Below are 20,681 nucleotides of genomic sequence, written 5' to 3' on the forward strand. Positions count from 1 at the left end.
TCAGGGTTCATGGTACATTAATAATCCATCAGGTGCAAAGAAGAAAGGATTTTTGGCCTCAAAAAAAACCTGAAACAAAAATACAAAAAAGAGAAAACATTCCAACCTGTTAACAAGATGCAGTTGACCTGTAGAGTAGTGGCTCTGGCTTTTTTTTTCAGATCCTTCAAGGAAACATAGGATATTTTAATAACTATTTATATGCTGCAAGATCTCCTAACAGTTAATTTGTGGATGTAGGGTCTCAGAAAATGGGCTTGGATTGAAAGCTTTCATCAATTCTCAATTGCTGTCCTTAACCACAAGCCATGGTAGGATGCCCCCCTTAAGCTGGGCGAATGCCATTCAGTGCTGCACACTGCTGTAGTTCAGGCAGCCAGTGCGCACAGGCACACACCCACAGACAAGCTTCCGTACAATGCTCCTGGCGGAGAATGTGCATTTCGGTTTTGAGCACCGAAGTGTAGTTTTATACACCCCCAGAAAGATGTGGATTCTCTTATCCACATACAGCAGGGAAGAACTCAGTCGTGTCATAGACATTCACCTTAAGATCTGGTAAGGTACATAAAGTAATAGTAAGAAGAGAGCTGAAGATTCTCATGTGTCTTCAAGAAAAGTTCCTGACAGTGGTAAACAAAATAATGCAGGGAGATTCAAAACATTCTGGACTTCAATAAATTGGCACAGATCGCTGGAGCATGCTGATTAATGATAACTGTATGTAAGGGCCATGGAAGGAGAACATCTTCTCCTTTAAGGGTAGCTAATCAAAGTAGCGATAAACAAGAACATGCAGAGACAAACCTGACACATGGTAAGGGAGGTAGTGATGAGAACAAACCTGTTCAGTGGTGCCAATTGGTAAGGACACGTGGAGTGTGAGGAAGCTTATTTTTTCATCTGGGAGGATAAGGAAAGGGAGGGAGACAAACACGCAGAGATGTAAAACCTCATCGATTAACATTAACAAAGGCAATAACCAGAAACAAGCCTGGTCAGTCACACCAGTCAATGGGATATCAAGAAACTGAAGCAACCTGGGACTTTGCAACTGGTAAGGATGCAAACCTGAGGGTTTCTTTTTTCAGGCAGCCATAGCATGAACTAAAAATACTTTTTTTTATTGCATTCGTTGTGGAAATCACATTCTGGTCTATGCAGACAAGTTCATTTCATCTTGCCTCAGTAGTTAGTGAATATGATGCAGAAGCAAATGAAACCATAGATTTATAGAGCTCAAACTTAGAAAGCACTACTATCATTATCTCATTTAAGCTTGTGTACTTTACAGACCAAAGTTTACATGCTAAAATCTGTGTGAGGCCACTATAACCATGTTTGCTCAAAAACATATCACCTAAGGAAAATCCAGCTGTGGTTTAAATGCTTCAAGCAAGAAAGACTCTAGAAAATCCATCATAATGTTTTTCCCGTGACTAATTATATTCACTGCTAAAAATGAGCACATTATTTCTAATCTGAATGTATTAACATGCAGCTTTTAAATATTCCCTCTTGTTTTTTTCTGCTAGATAAAAAACCAGTTTGTTATCATACTGGTTACATACAAAATCATGAATCAATTAAATGCTGACATAGCAAGGTAAGTGGTGAATAATATTAGGCAAAATGAAAACGAAATATATTTTTTCCAAACAGAATATATACACGATTATCACTTGATACAATGAGCTAAGTAGTAACCCAGCATCTGAGTCATCAAAATCTATCCATCACCTTTGGTATGGACTCAGGTTGTAAAGGAATAACCAAAACCAGCTTTGATTTGTCTTGAGAACCGATTCTCAGCTACCCTGTGTAAGTATGTTTATGCAATGCAAATGTAGAACATAATTAGATTTGTGCTTCCTGGTCATACTTACACAAGGAAGATGCTTATTTTTCCCCTACCCCCAACCTGTGGACTCTCTTTGTGAATGTGCACATGGCTACAGCCAAGCTACTTCTTGGAGAATCTGCACTTCAAAGGCCATCATATTGGTTACTTTGAGAAACTTAATGCTGTTAAAGAAACAGAGTATTTAAAGGCAAACATAAATTCACATGCAGGTTGCTTCATTTGATGGCGACTCTACGTTTATGACTAACTTAGGTACGATACAACAAGTAACCACTAAATGTAGTTACTGGTGGATACTTGGCTGGTATAGAGCCCATTGCAAGTCTGAGCCAGACTTCTTGACCATAATTTAACTCTAATAAAGCATTTCCCGTAATTACTCTGTCAGTGTACTTGTTACTATTAATATTTTCCGCCTGAAAAGTGAGTTTGTCTATTCCATCAATGACCAGATAGCCAGAGGCACGTGGACTAAATGATTCAATAGTATATTCAAAAACATAGACCCCCAGATATGGAACATGGAACTTCCCGGTTGCTGGGGCAAATGAAGCTCCGTAGTTGACATCCAGATTGTTAAATCTGATGGGTCCTGGAGTTGTCATTCCATATGTATGAGAGGCAAAAAAAGCCACCATAGGTGCATATCTGTATGATCCTTTTGAAAAATCTGGAAAGGAAAAAAGAGTAATTTCAATTAATGTTACATCGTATAAAGGCAACATGGACCAGCCAGAAGATCAGAAGCAGTTTTTCCGAAGTCACATCATCCAGTAGCGTGAGCAACTGAAACGTAGTATTTCTGCACAAACACAGAGTTTTTATGTATTGTACAAAAAGTAATTTTCTACACAATTAGTGCTAGGTGTATCCACAAAGGAATAATTTTAGAAACAGCAAGGGAACTTAATGTTTGTATATACTATGTTATCATTAAGGGAGCTGCTATTTTTCTTTTCCTTCTTTCTCACCCCTTTCCCCCTGCCTCCTCCCCGTTCCCTTCCCTTCCCTCCCCTTCTCCCCCCGCCCCCCCCCCTCCCCCCCCCCGCAAAGTTTTTCCCACCCCAGGATCTCTTTCATTGTTCATCTGTGTGTGCTGAAGACAAGAATTTTCTCCACAAATCTTAGACAAACACTGGAAAGGTTTAGCACTCCTGATGTTAAATGAGGGAATAAAAGTATATCTTTTTCTCTTCCAGCTGAGCATGCACACTATGAGTCCCTGCCACTATACAAATGATTTTATTCACTATTCATATGCTGTCATGAGTGAGAAGCAGCCAAATGGCTGCTGAAAGCTGCATAAAATTCACATTCCGTGTGGCCTGGGTGTAAATTATTTATTTGTTTTCTGGACTGAATAAGCACAGTTTCCACTACTGTTTTCTGAAATCTTTCAAGGGCTGCATCTTTTGCTGATGAAATTCGGAAGTGTGCCTAAAATGACTCCTTGAGGCCATAGTCCCACATATCATGGTTGCTACTGGTATTTATAGAGCATTTATGGCCGCGCTGAAGCTAGTATTCCCCAGTGATGTGTTTTTATCTCCCCCCTCGAAATCCATGATATCATGTTCAAATACATCTATTGCACACCCTCCTGCTCTGCACAATTCAGCAGGGAGCTTTCCAGCTATTATGGCTGGTCCCAGCCCAATTTAATCCCATCATCAGGCCATATGAAAGAAAGAGATCATGAGTCACATACAGGGATTGATGTCTTCAGCACCAAAATACAGGACACTACTGCTTGAGTTGGCACTCATTAAAGTGAAATGTGAGACCTTTGACCAGCAAATGCTCTTTAATTAGGCCCTGGGGCAGAGGCCTGTCCTGCTAGCATATTGCACTACTAAATTCTTTACTTGCCTACACTCAGAGAATTGTCATTCACCAGCTTCGTACTGCAGTTGACTCCTCCAAATGGGTGGCGACAAGCACAAATAAAAGTCTGTCTGTTGTTGATACAGGTTCCTCCATTCTGGCATGGGGAACTGATGCAAGCTGAATACTGCCCTGTGATAGAGAGGGAGGAAAACCAACAGTCTCAGTTGCAACATCATTACAGTGACACTTAGCAAGTTTTCAGTATATTGGAAAGCCTCTCTGTCAATTCATAAAGCTGGTGGAATTTCTGCTGAGGTCCTGTGTGAAGGTCAACTTCAGATCCTGCCCAGGCTTCTTAGATCCTCTGCTAGTCCAGCCTCCCTCTTTGCCTGAACACAGCATACCCTCAGGTAGCCTTCAAGATATCCAGAAATACCTACAAATGCTGAGTTCTGCTTGTCTCAGAGGGTCAAGTACATGTAATAAAATGAAAGATATTACAAATCTAACTTCTTTGGAGCATCTCAGTCATCAAACATTATGAGAACCATCAAAAGATTGGGACATCAGAACAGCTGTAATCGTACAGTCCCAGACACCCCTGTCAACAAACATCAACCTTTCCTTGTTCATTTCTTCTATCCTGCCCTCCTTAATTTAATGATTTCCCACTCTGCAGTGTAAGTCTAAAGCCAGCAAAGCCCGGCTACAGCCAAGCATTAGGAAATTCTCTTTCTGCTGTTCCCTACACAAGTCTTTCCATCATAATCTAAGGCAGGTGGTCCTCAGGACAGATTCACTCTGGAGGATATTCATTTCCACAGGGAGATGGGGGAGGCTGAGAATCCACCTCTCCTTGGCACAGCCTGAGACAGAAACCTGCAGTCCACCCAGCACCAGCTGCTCGCTTCCTTCTTCCAACTGGTCACAGTGGCAGTGGACATTTTGTGCTGAGCCCCACACAGCTGGCTCAGCCTCCTTCTTCCTTTCTTGTACAGTAGCCCTCAGACACTACAGCAAACCAAGATACAAGTGAAAATCAGGCAGTCTGCAATCATGTGATTATAGAAATATGTTGGACCAGCTAATTAATCCTTACTAAGAATGGGAATGTGCCAAGAGGCTTGGAGCTGACCATACTGCAGGAGCCCTTCAGAAACAAAGAGCAAAACTTGGAAGAGACAATACTGACATATCCAGTTTTATTTCCTTCTTTTGGTGAGACTAAAGAAAGAGCTGTTTTCCTGCTGGTTCAGGCAAATCTGTGGTTTGGTTTGGTTTCATCAGTGCAGGCACAGAAGGCTGCTCTTTTAGGTAAGAGTCAGTTTATCCTTGAGTGTACCAAAACACAGATTTTGTACCGCTTGTGTACAGGCTGGGCTGTCCTGTCTATGACATTACTCACTCAGATATGTAACAACCATTGCAGGAAACTCTGACTACTGGTGGTGAAAGATCTTAAATGCTATCCAAACCACTTCCAGGACTTCTCCTTGCCCATAGATAACCCAATTCCAGGATATTTACCAAGATTGTTGTAAAAGTTTTGTATTGCAAGCAACACAAATTATACCAAACAGGTGAATTTGCAGAGCACCCTCACTGGGATGTCTTTGCTTCTCTTCCTGACTGTGTATGACCTGGCCAGATCACACCCAGCCAAGACAGAGAAATCTGTCAGTCCAGTGCCGCTGAGCTCTGAGACAGTAACTACTGGATGTAATTGTATAACGTGTTGTCATAGCAGTTTGGAGTGAAGAACATTCAGGCCACTTTAAAAATTAAATATTGCTATGAAAAATTCTGAACACAAAGCATTCCCAAGCCATACGTTTTCCCTTTCTCTTGCTTTGGTAAAATAATAGTCAGATGTTGTAGAAAATGAACCTTTTCTTTGCCAGGAGCTACCAGGAGAGCTCTGGAAAGAGAACTCCACACAGTCCTGTGATGGTAAATCTAGACTGGTAGGTGGGAACTGAAAAAGCCTTTCATAAAAGGGTCTACTTATTGCCAGGGAAATGTTGAACTGGATCTTCACATAGATACTGCAGTAATACATAGTTATATTCAGATTCCCACCCAGTCATTTCACAGACTGCTGCATTAAGGCAAACTATTTCTGTGAGAAGTTTTAGTTCAGTGAGCAGAATGTTAAAGCACATTGCACCGTGCCACTTGAATTTGCACTGATGGAGCATGTGAACTTAAAAACACAACAGTAATTCTTTTCACAGAAAATAACCTCCGTCCTGTAATGCCTGAAATAAAGCAATTTAGGACTGTCATGACTGGGGTCACAGCACAGGCAACTGGACACCAGGAAATAATGTTTTTCTTCTCAGATAATAGTTTTGCTGCACACTTAATTGAAGTTGTTTTTCACTCATATTTACTTAGTATCCACGCATTTATCAATTGTGAAAGGAAAGCAGAAAAGGAAGGAAAACAGCTGATTGTGCTGACTGTATCATATTCCCAAAATACAAAAGCTTTGTGTAAGAACACAGCAGCCTCTCTGCTAATTGGTCTCTACTTATCACAAACAAGAAGTAAATCCAAGAAACAGGAAAAAGGTCACAAAAAGGAAATGATAATGAGATTGACACTAGTGTTTTAACAGTCTGCTGAGGGATGATTTTGCCTGAAATTAACCTTGGAGGTAAATCAAACTCAGACATAGCTATACCTACAATAAATTAACCCTCCCGGTGCAGCAGTGCTTAACAGCAGCTGGGAAGCCTGTTCATTTGCTACCACTAGGTGAAGCTGTGAAAAGGTTTGAGCCAAATTAGGATTTTCAGAGTCGGAGGCAAATGTCCTAGATCTCCACTGAGCAGGTAATCTTTGTATAACTTCCATGTGGTCTTACAATAGCATGGTTTTGCTGTCATTTCTAGCCCAGGCAACCCCTCCACCCAGTATTTTCTTTTTTCCTTGCTGAAGGGAATCCTGAGACACTATGCCTGTATCCTCTGCTTTGGGTAAAGATGCCAAAAGGTTCAGATTAGGAAAGGATTTCCTACTATAGTACATATTCCATTTTTAATTGATCTTTCACAACTTAGTAATGTAGATGAATAAAAGAGAGAGACTTCATAAATTACATTAAAGGCTTAAATTGCAGCTGTTAATAGCAGAGAATAAACTGAATGCGGTTGCTATTTACACTCAGCTGGTAGGAGTGAGGTGAGCCAGGTAATGCTGAGGTTTGCTACTCTTCGGGAGGGCACACAGTCAGAAGCTCTTTTGGGAAACAGACTGCCAATGCTGTACAAACAAACATTCAAACAAATAATGAAGCTCTGTCAGTATCTACTGGGGTGTTGTTTAAAAGCAAATCACATAGTTAGAAATTTAATGGTCTCCTTACAGAAAGAAGTTACTTCAGTTGTTCAGTTTGGAAATGTCTAAACAGGAAGTAACTTACCAACATGTTCTCAATATTTAGTTATCAGTAACCGTCTCTTGGGAAGCCCTGGGAGATTGGAAGAGCCTGGGAATCTACTAAACCACCCTGCTCACACAGGGTCAGACTGTTTTCAGTCTACAATTATTAATCATCTCTGGCTTAGCACTCAGTCTGACAGTGATAAAAGCAATGCGCATCCTCAGTAGCCTAGATGGAAGGAGTGCCAGGCAGCAGGAGGAGAGGGGCAGCCACACCGGGGCAGGCAGCCAGGAACTGAGGGTGACAGCAGGGCTGGTGCTTCACCTGCAGAGGTGAGAGGCAAAGTGTGGCAGGTTGATCATGGCAACCAGCGTTAGTCACATCCCAGCATGACTGAAAAGGTCTGGGATTTTGGCATGAGCTGAAACAGGGATCCCAGGTCCATGGGCAGGGTGTGCAGTCTGGGGGCTAGGTCCAGATGCCCAGGGCAACTAAGGCTACCATTGCACTGAGGGCCCTAACAGAGAATGCAGGTGTAACCTCTGTGCAGTGTGTTCATGGTGCAAAAAATCACAAAGATTCATGCAGAGTGGGCAAAAAGCAAGAGGGAGAGGTGCCACAGCTATGCTCTCCAGTTTTGGGTGGGGGCAGATTGTCGAAACTGGTCTGAGCTACTTGGACTCTGACAACTCTGCCTCTCTGTTAAGCAGCGGTATCTAATACCTCCAGTGTGATGATTTCAGGATTACTAAATAAAAAAAAACAAAACAGTTTAATCTGCTTGTTAGTCTAAAGAAAACATGCAGAACTGAAGTATGTCATCAAACAACTAGAACAACCATCAAACTTGTGCAATTAAAACACAAGATGCAAAACATTTAAATAGGTTAATTTCACTGCAGGCTTGAATCATAAAGTGACAATGGAAGCTTGCATTTCTGTTAGGAGTCAGAAATCATGTGAAGACATAGAGAAAATGAGAATGAAAAGAAATTACCTCCCTCACATGGATGTGCTCTTTTGAATATACAAATATAACACAGCTGTACTCTTAGTTATTCATGTTGATGTGAGGGTGGTATAATCTGAATAAAGCAAAACCCCAACTAACACAGGACATGCAACGAGAGAGTGCATTCAGTTTTGGAAAGCACAGCAGCCTCTAGTTTCCCTAGAGAAAAAAGACACAGACGCAGCACTAAATGGCAATAGGAAATGGGAACTGAGCTAAACTGCCCTCATGCCGGATTACACATTTCTGCAGTAGAACAGTGCATTGGAAGGTAGGACCAGACATAATCCACAACCAAGACTAATGAAGAGTCTACTGAATATTTTTAGTTTAAAGTCTGGCATCCCCCCTTAGTTAGCAACTTGAAGCTGTCTAGAGACCATCGTTTTTTTATTCACCCCGGGTTGCCATTACGGTTAATATCAAGTAGATCGTTAGATTTTTCATCCCTCATACATGTATTGCAGCCTCTAACTGACATAAAGTTTTGTTCATTCCACAACACAGGAAGTCTCCAAACCTGTATGTCCCTGCGTACGTAATGCAAACTCACATTGTTTCCCCTTGATTTCAAATGACTACTGAAGAACACATTACCTCAGGGCCAAATCCTGAACACATTAAAGACAACGAAAATCTCAATCTGTTAGAGTAGGATCAAATATTGAACATGTTGGAAACAATGAAAATTGCCATTTACCTCTTTCTAGAACCTTTTTCTAATCTTTTTGAATTAGAAAATATGATCTAAGATCAAATACATTTTATAATTAGCCAGTTATGCTTAGGGCTTCTTCTAGAAACTTTAGCAGAGTCAGCACATATCTCTGGATGGTCTCCTGGAAGTTAGAGAGAAAAAGCTTTCCTGGAGAAATAAAATCTACCCAGGCAGAAGATGGATACTTGTTAATTAGGATAATGGTCTTACTTCTTTAACTTACAGAAATGGAATGTATGACTTTGCTAGGCACGAAATATCATTGAGTGCAAAAGCTCATTACTGTTGGAAATGTCTGCATAAACATTGCTATGTAGAAAACTTGCTTTAAATGGTGATTTTCAACATCTGCAAAGATTTGCACTTTTTGAAAAAGCGAGCATACAGCCAGTGTTATCAAGCAAGTTATTTGTTAAAATTCATCATGAGATAAATAATAAATAGGAAGGACATTAATTCATTAATGTGGAGTAAGAAACAGAGCAGGTGGCAGCTTCCTGTCCTCCAGGCAGGTAGCACTAGTGACATTTTCCAACAAAGTAGAAGACTCAGGAAGGATCAAAGGCATCACATCTCATTTTCCCTTACTTTTAATTGAGAACAAGGGTTTTGAATTTCCATCCTGTGCAGTGGCAGGAACCAGCAAAAACCAGAAATGACTGAGAAAGGATTGCCATTTTAAATATAAAAATATTCAAATTACTTTATAGTAAGAATTTGGCATATCTCACTGCATTTTGAAGTATGACTGTCTGTTGGAGTAGCTGCGTGTCCTCTCTAACTGAAAAGATAACCAAGGACTGAAATCCTCCAGTGGGGATGGCTTTCAGCAGAAGCCAAGCTACTTATGGGACTGAGGCTTTACAAAGGACCCTTTTAATTGTCTACTGAAAAGTGCTGGACCTAGGACAGGAGAAGATGAAGGAGGGAGGGTGGGAAAGGGAGGCAAGAAGAGTGGAGAGGGAGAGAGAAAGGCAGATTGCCCATGGTCTTAGTCTGTGAACAAAAGTGGTAGCTCTTACTGCTCCTACATCTGATTACTATAGGGACCAAATATAGTTTCAGAAATGTTCATAAGTTTAAGAATGCTTTACAGAAAAGATTTAGGTCTATGTCTTTGAAAGTATCTGGGCATCTATCTGTCATTTAGGAATCTGTCTCACTTATTTTAATATGAATTAGAGTCCCCTGCAGATTTCTACTGATTTAACGACCCTTCATTTTCCATATTTTCCCAGAAATGGTATTTCCATAAAACATTAGCTTGTGCTATTGATTTTCACTCAAGTCTGATGTCAAAAGCCATAACTCAGAGTTTGTATTTCTGTAAATTCATTCATATGAATTCATTTCATATAATGACATTTGAATTTAAGTTCAGAAGGGAAGCGCACTCAAAATGTCTTTTTTAAGAATGGCAGCTCCAACTCGGCTGAGCTGTTCTCCAGATGGGCTTGAGTCAAACCTACTTTATTGGCTGGGCTCCCAATTCTTCAAGAACACACTGCTGCAATTTTAATTGCACTAATAATCTCAATGATGTATTGAAGAAGTTGGCGAAAGCCTCATCGCAGTCATTTGGTGTATTCACTTGTTTCAGGTTTTTGATACTTTTCATCCCCACTGCAAAGTACTGCAATCCCAGATTTCTCTCCCAGCTTGCATGTTGGTTTTTTTTTTTACTGAAATTGCTAATTGAGATGCAGGCACAAAATTCTTGTAGTTTAGATTTTGTCTAAATTGACAGTTACATTTGAAAGGTCAGGTTCTCAGCTGAGTGTGTGTACATGCACATATATCTTAAACTGATCAGATATGAATTTACTAAGGAAAATTAAATGGAGTTCTAAATGCCTTAGTGCAGAGTCTTCTCAAAATAAAAATAAATTCTCTTGTAAACAAGAGACTAGAGTAACCTCGGGTTCCTCTGAAACACTTTTCATGGCAGCTTTTTGGACTTACCCTCAGTCAAGTTTGGCCACCTCAGTTCATCACAATGGTTACATAAACCTTTATTACAAAGACCCTAATTTTTAGTAGAGCAAAATGCATTACCTGGATCGATAGTATTATCTGTGTTTCTCTGACTTCGGCTTGCCAGGCTCATGGTGGTGTTTGCTGTCCCTTTTTTCGCTGGAGCTGGTTTCTTCACAACTGGTTTCACCTGTTTCTGAAGTTTGGTGATGTTGTTCATTGCAGTTGCCACTGACATGTCAACATGCTGGGTTAAATTTGTCAAGATAGTTCCTGCTTTTATTTCAAGCACAGATTCAATAAGCTCTTTGAGGCCTCTCTGCAGCAGAGGGATATCTGGCTGAGCAAGTTTAATTAGCACAGGTATACTTGCATTCACTTTTTGGATGCTGCTGTTGGTATCCTGACACAGTCCCCAGGCCTCATGAGCAGTCTTGTTCAGAAGTGGAATGCTGTTTGAGAAGCGGATTGACTTGGCTTCCAGGGCCTTGATCCTGGAACTCAGTGTCTGGAGCTGAAGTGAGACCACTTGTTCCTTCTCTGTTGAGGCAGCTTTGGTTTTTTTCAGTGAGATGCAGTTGTTTGCCAAAAACTTGGAAATTTTTGACTCCACGCTCAGAAGGCGAACCTCATGGTCCTTTGATTCTTCCATGGAGTCAAATAGTTTTTCTTCCAGGCGGCTGATATCTTGTTGTTGATTGTCCACTTTTGACGATGTTTCATTTAAAATATAGAAAAATCTTCTCAAATTGTGGAGGATAATCTTGTCAGACTTCTCGTATGGAAGATCAGAAAGTGATGGAGCTACTTGTGAAGTAAATTCATGCTCCTTGCCGCTGAGCAGTGTCTGGAGGGATTCATTCAACTGTTGGAACTGAGGAATGAAAGCCAGAAGGCTGTCTAGTTTCTCAGCTCTGTCACAGCAGACTTCAGTCTCATTTCTTAGAGCACGCAGAGTATCTTTCAGTACATAATTATCTTGAATATAATCAATAGCGCTGTTTATTACTATCATGGTCTTGTTTAATCCATCTTCTATTTCCATGGAGCATTCATTAACATGACTCTCAAACAGTTCCTGATAAGCCTGAGATTCATTTTTAAGTCCTTCCTGAGTTTTGGAAAGCTCCTTGATTTCAGAACGCATTCTATTAATGACAGTTGTGAGGTTTTCAAACTTCTCATTGATTGCTTCAACTTGGATTTGTTGTTCATACTCTGAAGTCAGACTAAAAGGTACCCCTTGTTCAATCAAGGGTTGTAGGATCTCCATATCATAGCACAAATCATTAATTTGCTCATTCATTTTGTCCATCTTATTGTCCAATGGAAGGATCAGGTCAGAAAGACTTTTGTTTAGGACAAGCACATTCTCTTGGGTTGCTGCCAGCTGTGTTTGGAAATCCCTTCTGCTCTCTGACAACATGTCATCACAGACTCCCAGAACAGAGTCTCTCTGAATTTCCAGTGTAACACTGAGATTGCTGATCTTGCTATCCTGGATTCTTAAGTCATCATAGATCTGCAGCACCATCATGCCTTGTTTCCTCACTTTCTCATGCAGTGTGAACAGGTACTCTGTAACATTGTACTCTGTGACTTTATCTGCTGAAGGGATGTTTTGGCTTGAAGACTGTTCAGCTGATAACAGTTGTTCATGAGCATGTTTCATTTCAGCAAGAGTCCTATTTAAAGATTCATAATAAATCACACTTCTTGACTGTTGATGCTCCAAGCTATCTTCCAAGGATTTCTGCTTTTCCTGTAAAGCTTTCATAGGCTTGTCACAAGTGAGGGTCATTTCCTCTTTCATCTGCACCATATGACTCTTTAACTCCAGAATGTCAAGCTTTGTTGGCACACTGTATTTTTCCTGAGCAAATGTTTGTTGGGTTTCATTCAGCTGCTTGACAGATTCTTTTGCTTTTTCAAGATCATCTGACAAACTAGATACAGTCTTGAAAATCTGAGCCATGCTCTCTTGGATTTCACCTTGAAATACTTTAAACTGTTCTCTGACAATGTCTTTGACTAATTCATTAACACTTCTGGATTTGAGACCTTTGGGAAAAAAGAAATATGGAATCAATTGAACTAATTGTGTTAGAAACATCTAAGTTTTTTCCATAATGTGAGCAAACACAGCGCTGAACGTAAGTGAAACACACACATCTCTGCCCCACCCATAGAACAAAATTTAAAGCTGAGGAATGTAGAGGATGGCTAATAGTGTTGGAAGACTCATCACTGTTTCTACTGAAATCAATGGGAATTTTGCTATTAATTCAAAAGGGCAAACTTAAACTCTGCATATGTGGTATGGACTTTGATTTCTCAGCTAAGCTGTTTCTGAGCACTGAAATGGGGAGATCTGTGTGCTTTTGTGTTGGCTCATAAGAAAATGATGTGTCCTTTCTCCACTGGGAAAGTACAGAAAAAACACCTGCTTTATCAACATTATGGTCAAGAAGTGAAAGCAGTTTATTACCTTCCTGTTGTACTGTATGTGGTAAGTGATCATACAATACACCATAGTGAGAAAGAAGCAAAATAAAAATAGCCTTATTGAGTATCTGAAGTTACTAACACAACTGCTGCAAAAGGCAGACATTTTAAAGGTACAAACCTTTAGTTACTCTTTTGTACTACAAATCTGTAAATAGCTCCTAGGAATACTGATCCTGAGAAGCTCGAGGCAGAGGTGAATTTGTGGGAATTCTGCTCCTGTGAATAACATCAAAATACATCTCACATATAGCCTTACATGGGTTAAGACAGTCATAAAACAGTGTTCATCAGGAGTGCTTCATAAGATATTTGAATTAATTAGAGCAGTAGTTCTGCTCTGATGTGAGATTAGGATTTTTTAAAATTTGTTCTCCAAAGGTAGCCCCTATGTCCAGCTAAAAAACTGAAGCATTCTTTGCACATTTTTTCTAAACCCTATGAATACTCGCAGCCAGCTTGTGATATAATTGTTAAACCCTTCAACATCTACAATGCCTTGATGACCATCGGTTCCCTGATTAATGCTGTACTGATAAACGCAGAAATTCTCTGTTGCCTTCCTTTCTTTTCCCCTCTCAATTACTTCTATAGCCTGGATTTTATTGCTTCATCTCTGAGACAGCAAGGAATGTTCTGAAACTTTATTTGAAAGTACCTTCTCAGCAAGAGCAGTAAAATGGCAGGAAATCAGACCCGTGAAACACAATGCCACTTTGGGCTCCAGGGGTGCAAAAGGATTCCAAATAAAAATTATTTCTTTCAGCAAGCTAGAGAGACGCACAGTACTTTTTCTAGTCAGGAGATCCATTTGAATTGTGCATGTGTTTCCAGCTGGAAACAGAGATAAAGTAGTTGATAATATTTGCTTTTTATGAACTATAAATGAGTCTCAGTCTTCATTAAGTCTGGTAAAATGGACTGTAAACACCTCTGATCCTTAGGGGAAAAATCTGTCACTTGTTCAGACAGTGGGTTTTTTCAAGGCAGGTTATAATAGGCAGGAGCAATAAGTTTGCTAGCCTAGAAAAGAGCCACTTCAGAAATATAGTATGAAATTTCCTAAGCAATAAACTCAATTACTGTCAACTGTGGTCACAGATGTCACAGCAATTTTTACACAAAGTATAAAGAACAACACAGTGATAATACTGAGATTGCCTTAATTATTTCACTTTTTACTACCTGAACCGCAAGTAAATGACTAGACAGATGTATACACGTGAATGTGTACATGAACGTGTACACTTACACACAGAGCTTTGTCAGTGAACAGTGAAGAGAAAACAGTAAAATGACATACCTGAGAATAAGGATGCCCTGGCAGCTGAGAGGAAGAACCAAGATATGAATACAGAGCAGAATAACTGACATGTAGAGAAAGCATTGTAACTGATGATTTGGTCAAGTTACTTTATGATGCTGAAAAATGTTCTGTGCTTTAAAAGACACAGTGAGCTGTGAAGGAAAGTTTAAAGGCTGTGGAAAGAAACAAGGTTACTCTACACATTCTGTGAGGAATTAATTAAATTTCTTCATCTCAGCAACAAATCTTGATAACAGGCCATCCTGCTGTGAGAGGTCTTCTACAGGATCTATACTGGCCTTTTCTTCCTGTGGCAGCCAAGAAGTTCCAGCCTCACTCCCTCTCATTCCTACTCTATTTAGTTGGATCGTGGGTGTTGTATGGAGCTCAGCCCTGGTTTTCAGGTGTTCAGGGGGTGGAACCTAACCAAACAGACAGCTCTGGGTTTCTCTCCCTTACCTGCTGGCTAGGACAACTAGGTACCTGGTAAGAAAGTGTTATTCCAAAGTTCACCAGGGATTGTGGGAGCCTACTTCTCCACAGACCTGACCCAAACTTGTGTTGTAGGTGACAATTGGGTATGTTCTTAAGCTTGAGCTGAGAATACACAAGAGTATATTCATGGAGGTAACTCAATTTCTCTATTGCTCATTTTGAAATAGTAAGGTCCTAACTACCTGTGAACATTAGATGTCTCTTGCACTTTTTATGAAATTATAAATTTTAATTTTAACTCCCTGGCTGAAATCCAAAATGTGTAATTACTTTGTGTCAACATATGCTCCCTTTGCAGTTTCATTTATTTAAAGAATAATGTGCAAAATAAACGTATGTACACAGGAGACTGAGTTAAGGTTATATATCCAGCTGTAAATGACATTTCTGACTTGGAAATGATTAACACTCCATTGTTTAGTTCATTTTTAAAGGAGTGTACATTGTAATAATGAAGAAAAAAGGAGTCTATAAAAAGGCTTGATGTGGAATGCAAGGAGGAAGAAAGAATAGCAAGAAGTAAGCAGAGTTTATTACATTAAAGGGAGAAGACCAAATTATTTTCTCTAAGTAAAAAGTAGGAACAGTCTCCTGAGTACTGAGAACAATTTAAAAAGTCCACAACAGGTTTCACTAATAAAAGTAGAGGAGCATATCAGTTACTCCAGTGAGTGTTGCCCTGTATGAACAGATGACAGGTTTGTGGGACCCAAGTCTATTTACAGATGAAACCAAGAAATAAAGACTTTGTAAACTGCATTGAATTCTTTGTTCACAGAAACAGACCTCACTCCTTACAAACCTTCATACAAAGCTGGGCAGCCAGTATAATTTCTGTGATAAGAAAAAAAGGTGATTAATGAATATGAGCAACGGACCTGGGCACCATTGGGAAAAAAAAGGAAAAGTAAGGGAAGAAGGAAGAAGTCTGAATAGCATGCAGCAACTACAGACTTAACTATGCTTTAAAAGCACGTTGCTTCGGGATGGCAGTGATAGTGGGGAAAGTTGTATTCTGTTTCAGGTGAGCTTCTAAGAGTAATTTTTAGCAAGTCTGATGTGCCTATAGTGCACACCTGTACCAAGTTACAGGGCAGCATGGAAACTCCTTCCAGCTCCTGCTACTTTAGGATGCTCTTTGCCCACTTGTAGTATGACTGACTGATACTCCCTGGACAGAAACTGCAGTTCCCCTTTGACATTACATATACAAGCCAACAGAAACACTAACCTTATTCTCTCTCCCTTCCTCCCCTCATTCCTGCTGTTTACCTATGTACAAGCCAAGAATAACCTGTATTGGAGTGCCCAAAATTAGAGTCAAGGAAACTAGTCGATAGCAGCAATTTCATTAGAGCTACTTGATTAGGAGATAGATTGAGAACATAAATCAAAAAAGGGCCAGCAACTGGAGATTTCATCTAAGCAGGTAAAATATAGAGCACTGCAGATAAAAACAATAAAAGCTTGAAACACATTTGCAGACAAGTGTGAAATAATGTGGGTTTTTTGTACTGCACATTTTAATTAGGATTTGGACCCTTAAATAGAGAAAGAGAATGGAGAAGGAGTAGTACAGGATGCAGCAAAAGACCTCTTGGAATAGCATGAAAATGACAGCTAGAATGACTGGAATATAAAAAGGAATGAAGAGAAAGCAGAAGGGAAATGGGAAATATTCAAAGACAAATTAAATGTATGCCCAAGGGTCAAGAATGCCATCTAGCAATATATGGAGAGGTGAAAGCAGGTCAGTGAGAGAAATGGGATAAACGTGATCCAAGACACAAGAGAGCCATCTAGCATGTTGCACAAGCAACTCGAGACAGAGGACTGAAAATACAAGAAATGGGACCACATTTGGTAAATTCAAGGGAGATAAAAATACATTTATTGTTTCATTTAGTTTTATTTCAATGTAAGGAGCTCCAGTTCCCTCATTCTATTTTTAAACAACAGAAAAGTCCTCTGGATTCTAAAATGTATAAGGCAAACAGTTTGGGGGAAATTCCTGAAAAATGAGAAAAATATTGCACATCAAGGAAATGAAAGCTTCATTCCCACTCTGCCTGTTAAGCACCATTTGTAGGTAGGTAACAATCAGATCTTGCTGCAGGATTCAGAAAGAAGGGATGCATAATTCTGCTCGCGAGGGTCTGCCTGGCTTCCTGATCCCTGGCTGTGTCTTTCTCATCTACCGAACACGAGTACAGATGTTTATCAAAGGTAGCCGAATATGATCAGAGGCAAATTATTCAGCAGGATGTTTGCCGTGTTATAAATACAACCACAGAATTCCTTATACATTTCCCCTGCTTATGTGAATTATGTATTAAAGAATACTACTTAGACTTGGTAGCAAAGCAAATACTATGTCCTTTAGCAGCTATCAGATAAACAAAAAACAGAGATAAGAATATTTGCAGAAGCTATAACTAAATGAAAATGCCTTGAGAGTGCCTTAAATTACCACTCAGATGATGTGGTACCCAAGAATGTAAATTTTTTGTCACTATAAAAGACACTGTAACAAATGTCAAAATGAACAAACCTCTCTATTAGGAAATGAAAATAAAGAAGGGTTCTCCCTATAAATGTTGAGCAACAGAACAGGTCAGTCTATGAATGTTTTTAGCATTTATCACCTTTAACTGGGTGAGTGATTACATTAATTTATTTTTCTTACCTTTTAGAAAAGACTGGAAGTCTCTGCCCTTATTTTCATTGATTTTGCCTTCCAGAGAAGAAAGCATCTTACTTGCATCATTCATTGCTGCAGCAATGCTGTCAACCTTCTTCTGTAGAAAAGTCAGTTTCATCTCCTGGCTGCTAATCTTCTCATTCATTTTTTGTGTAAGTGCTTGGTCAGAAAACAAAATTAGAAGGAAAAAAAAAGTAACATTAAAACATCCTGGAGGGGATAAAAAGAAAGTGTAAATGACTTGAGAGACATTAGCTGGAAATAGGGTGAAAATTTTCTGAATTTTTAGTCTTGAGTGAATCATCTGGATTTTTGTCAGGTATCACATATTAGTGACATTCAGTAGCACAGCAGTAACTAATTACTGAAGCATCTGTATCCATTATAAAGTATTTATAATTCTACAAGAGTATTTTGAATGGTTAGCATATTTTAATCAGCATAATGCCATTCTTCCTCCACCTAGCACCCTACAGGGTATTCAGTTAGCTCCCATTCAGTCTATCTGCTTTAACACAATCACAAAAGCATTGATTTTTACTTACCATTTATAACATAACTTCATGAATTTGACAGACTCGTGTTTGAAGGAATACATCATCTTTTCAGTGTTGGGGTCAAAATAAAGATTTGTTCAACACAGCAGCAACTCAGAAAAATAGATACTAGATAAATGACTTTGGAATAATCATTAGTCTGTCATTAAGAAAAGGTACCAAATCTGTGAAGTCAAGTTTATTTAAAAACCTGCCCAAATTATTCCTGACACTTGTAGTCTTGTTAGGTATGAAAAGGCCTAGCTGGATGCTTTTGACACGTAATGGTGGAAAAGGCCTTGGTCTTGCAAATTTAGACTCCATATGAATTCAGCTAGCCATCCGAGTTTCTCAGCTGACAGGAATGAGACTTAGTCTGGGATTTTCAGAAGATGCTGATAAAATTACATGTTCTAATTCCTGTAAGCAAAGCTACAATATCCCTTCAGTTCCTTCAACAATTCAGCCTAAATAGCCTACCTTAGATACATGATATACCACCCTACATGATCCAAGCCATATTATGACTTAATAAACTGCTATGCAAGAGATTATTTAGCAGTACATACAAATATTTAATAGTGTAAATTTACAGTATTGCTATTGATCTTTTTTCACTTTTCATTATGGCATCAGTGTCTATTCCCATGGCAGGAAAGAGTTACAATCAGAAATCATGTAGAAACACAGGGGGCTAAAGACTACAGCAAAAAAAAAAGAGCAAGTTATATGTAAAAGGGCATATTCTTCTGACTAGATTTTTATTCTTAAAAATTCTAGTATGTAAAAAATAAATATATTATATCAAACTCGATACCATCTGGGAAAATTCAGAAAATTCAGTGCAGATGAAGTGTGCCAACACCCATGAGAATGTTCTCCTGTAGAGGCATGTTGGTTGTAAAGTTCATAATTGGTAGAGTCTAGTAAATATGGTTGGCTATTTTAGGTAGGATATTAGCATCTCCAGTTGTTTATTTTCGCCATGTTGTCTACTTACACAGACACAAAATTGTGTTTATAACTCAACCACATAGTTTAGAGTCTGGCAATTCTCCCCAGTGGCACTGTGGAGACAAGCTTTTGATGGATCTTCTTTGTCTGAATACTCTTCATCATAATACTACTCTGTGACAGACACACAGGTCTGGATAATTCTGCTCCTGGTTGAATTGTTACTATGAGAAAATGATCTGAATTCATTACTGGCTTATGCATAGTCACCCAAACTGATAACTAACCTTCAGGGTGCAATGCTTTCTTCAGTTTGGTTTCTGTCAGTTATTACTGAAGGAGGAAGACAAGCTGCATAGATGAACCCGAAAGTGAGGTTTATAAGTGGCACGGCTGCATAGTGGGAGCTGGAAACAGAATCTGGCTTGTAGGGTCCTGGCAGCTGCTGATGGAACGAAAGACCAGGGCAGTCAATCCTGGCGCCAGGTCATGTTTGCAGGGTTGGCAGCCAGAACAGGTTATCTCTCTCCTTCTAAACTGACCTCATTTGATTTAAAAATAACTGTAAAGCAATTAACATGGAGCTCTGAGATTCCAATTTCAGAGTTATTTTTCAGATCAGAATTCCAACTAAAGGAAGTGGCATGTTTTAATGCTCTGTTCATCAAGCTTACTTTTTCATATGGGTCCTGTCTGCTTTACTGGACAACATCCTCCTCCCTCCAGCACTGGGAAACTTAGCTGTTCACACAATGTCACCAAGGGGCAACAGCCTTCTCCTTTCTAACTCCCATTTGAAAATACCTTTCCATATCTCCATGCCAGTTTCAGTCTTTACCTCCCTTGCCTATGCTTTCTAGTTTTCCTGTTCATCTATCATGATTTAAAGTAAAACACATATATGAACATAAGCACATACATGTGTACTGTCTCCATAAAACCCTGTGGCAGTCTGGCTGCCGACATTCTGTTCTCTCAGCATGGATGAACATCCCAGCAACAGAACAGTATATTGACAACTGCAACATACAGACCTGAGAACGTAACTTGCCTTACTACTTCGTTCCACTTTTTTTTTTTTTTTTCAGATATAGGCCAACTATGTGGGTGACAATAACACCATAATGTATAACAGCTGATAATACAAAAATCCAGTGTAGACATGCATAATCGAAACATCAACAGATTCAAAAGAAAAGAGAGGTAGTAAGAAAGTTCAAGCAACATGCCTCCTTTACACTGTCTTTCACATCTTGTCCATCTTCTGGCTTCTCACCATGTAAACTACAAGCTCATTTGACAGCGTGTAGAGAATGGTGCCAAATAACACATATAATTTGCCACCAAAAACTTACTTGAAAAATGCAGTCTTATTCGCTGCTGGAGAGTATATCACAAGCA

At 39.4% G+C, this 20,681-nt stretch overlaps 1 protein-coding gene across 1 annotated transcript in view; it reads right to left on the reverse strand.

Annotated features, from left to right (window-relative positions):
- Nucleotides 1-2,112: 2,112 nt before the first annotated feature.
- MMRN1 (multimerin 1) overlaps nucleotides 2,113-20,681 on the reverse strand; it is a 45,849-nt gene continuing 27,280 nt past the window's right edge. Inside the window, exons 5-8 of the mRNA XM_074148106.1 lie at nucleotides 17,776-17,949; nucleotides 10,865-12,844; nucleotides 3,734-3,880; nucleotides 2,113-2,534 (exon numbers count right to left, since the gene is read on the reverse strand). Of these exons, the coding sequence (XP_074004207.1) occupies nucleotides 2,113-2,534; nucleotides 3,734-3,880; nucleotides 10,865-12,844; nucleotides 17,776-17,949 (2,723 nt within the window). The remainder of the gene's footprint in view (nucleotides 2,535-3,733; nucleotides 3,881-10,864; nucleotides 12,845-17,775; nucleotides 17,950-20,681) is intronic.

The sequence above is a fragment of the Numenius arquata genome, chromosome 5 (genome assembly GCF_964106895.1).
Source record: "Numenius arquata chromosome 5, bNumArq3.hap1.1, whole genome shotgun sequence".
Lineage (NCBI taxonomy): Eukaryota > Metazoa > Chordata > Aves > Charadriiformes > Scolopacidae > Numenius > Numenius arquata.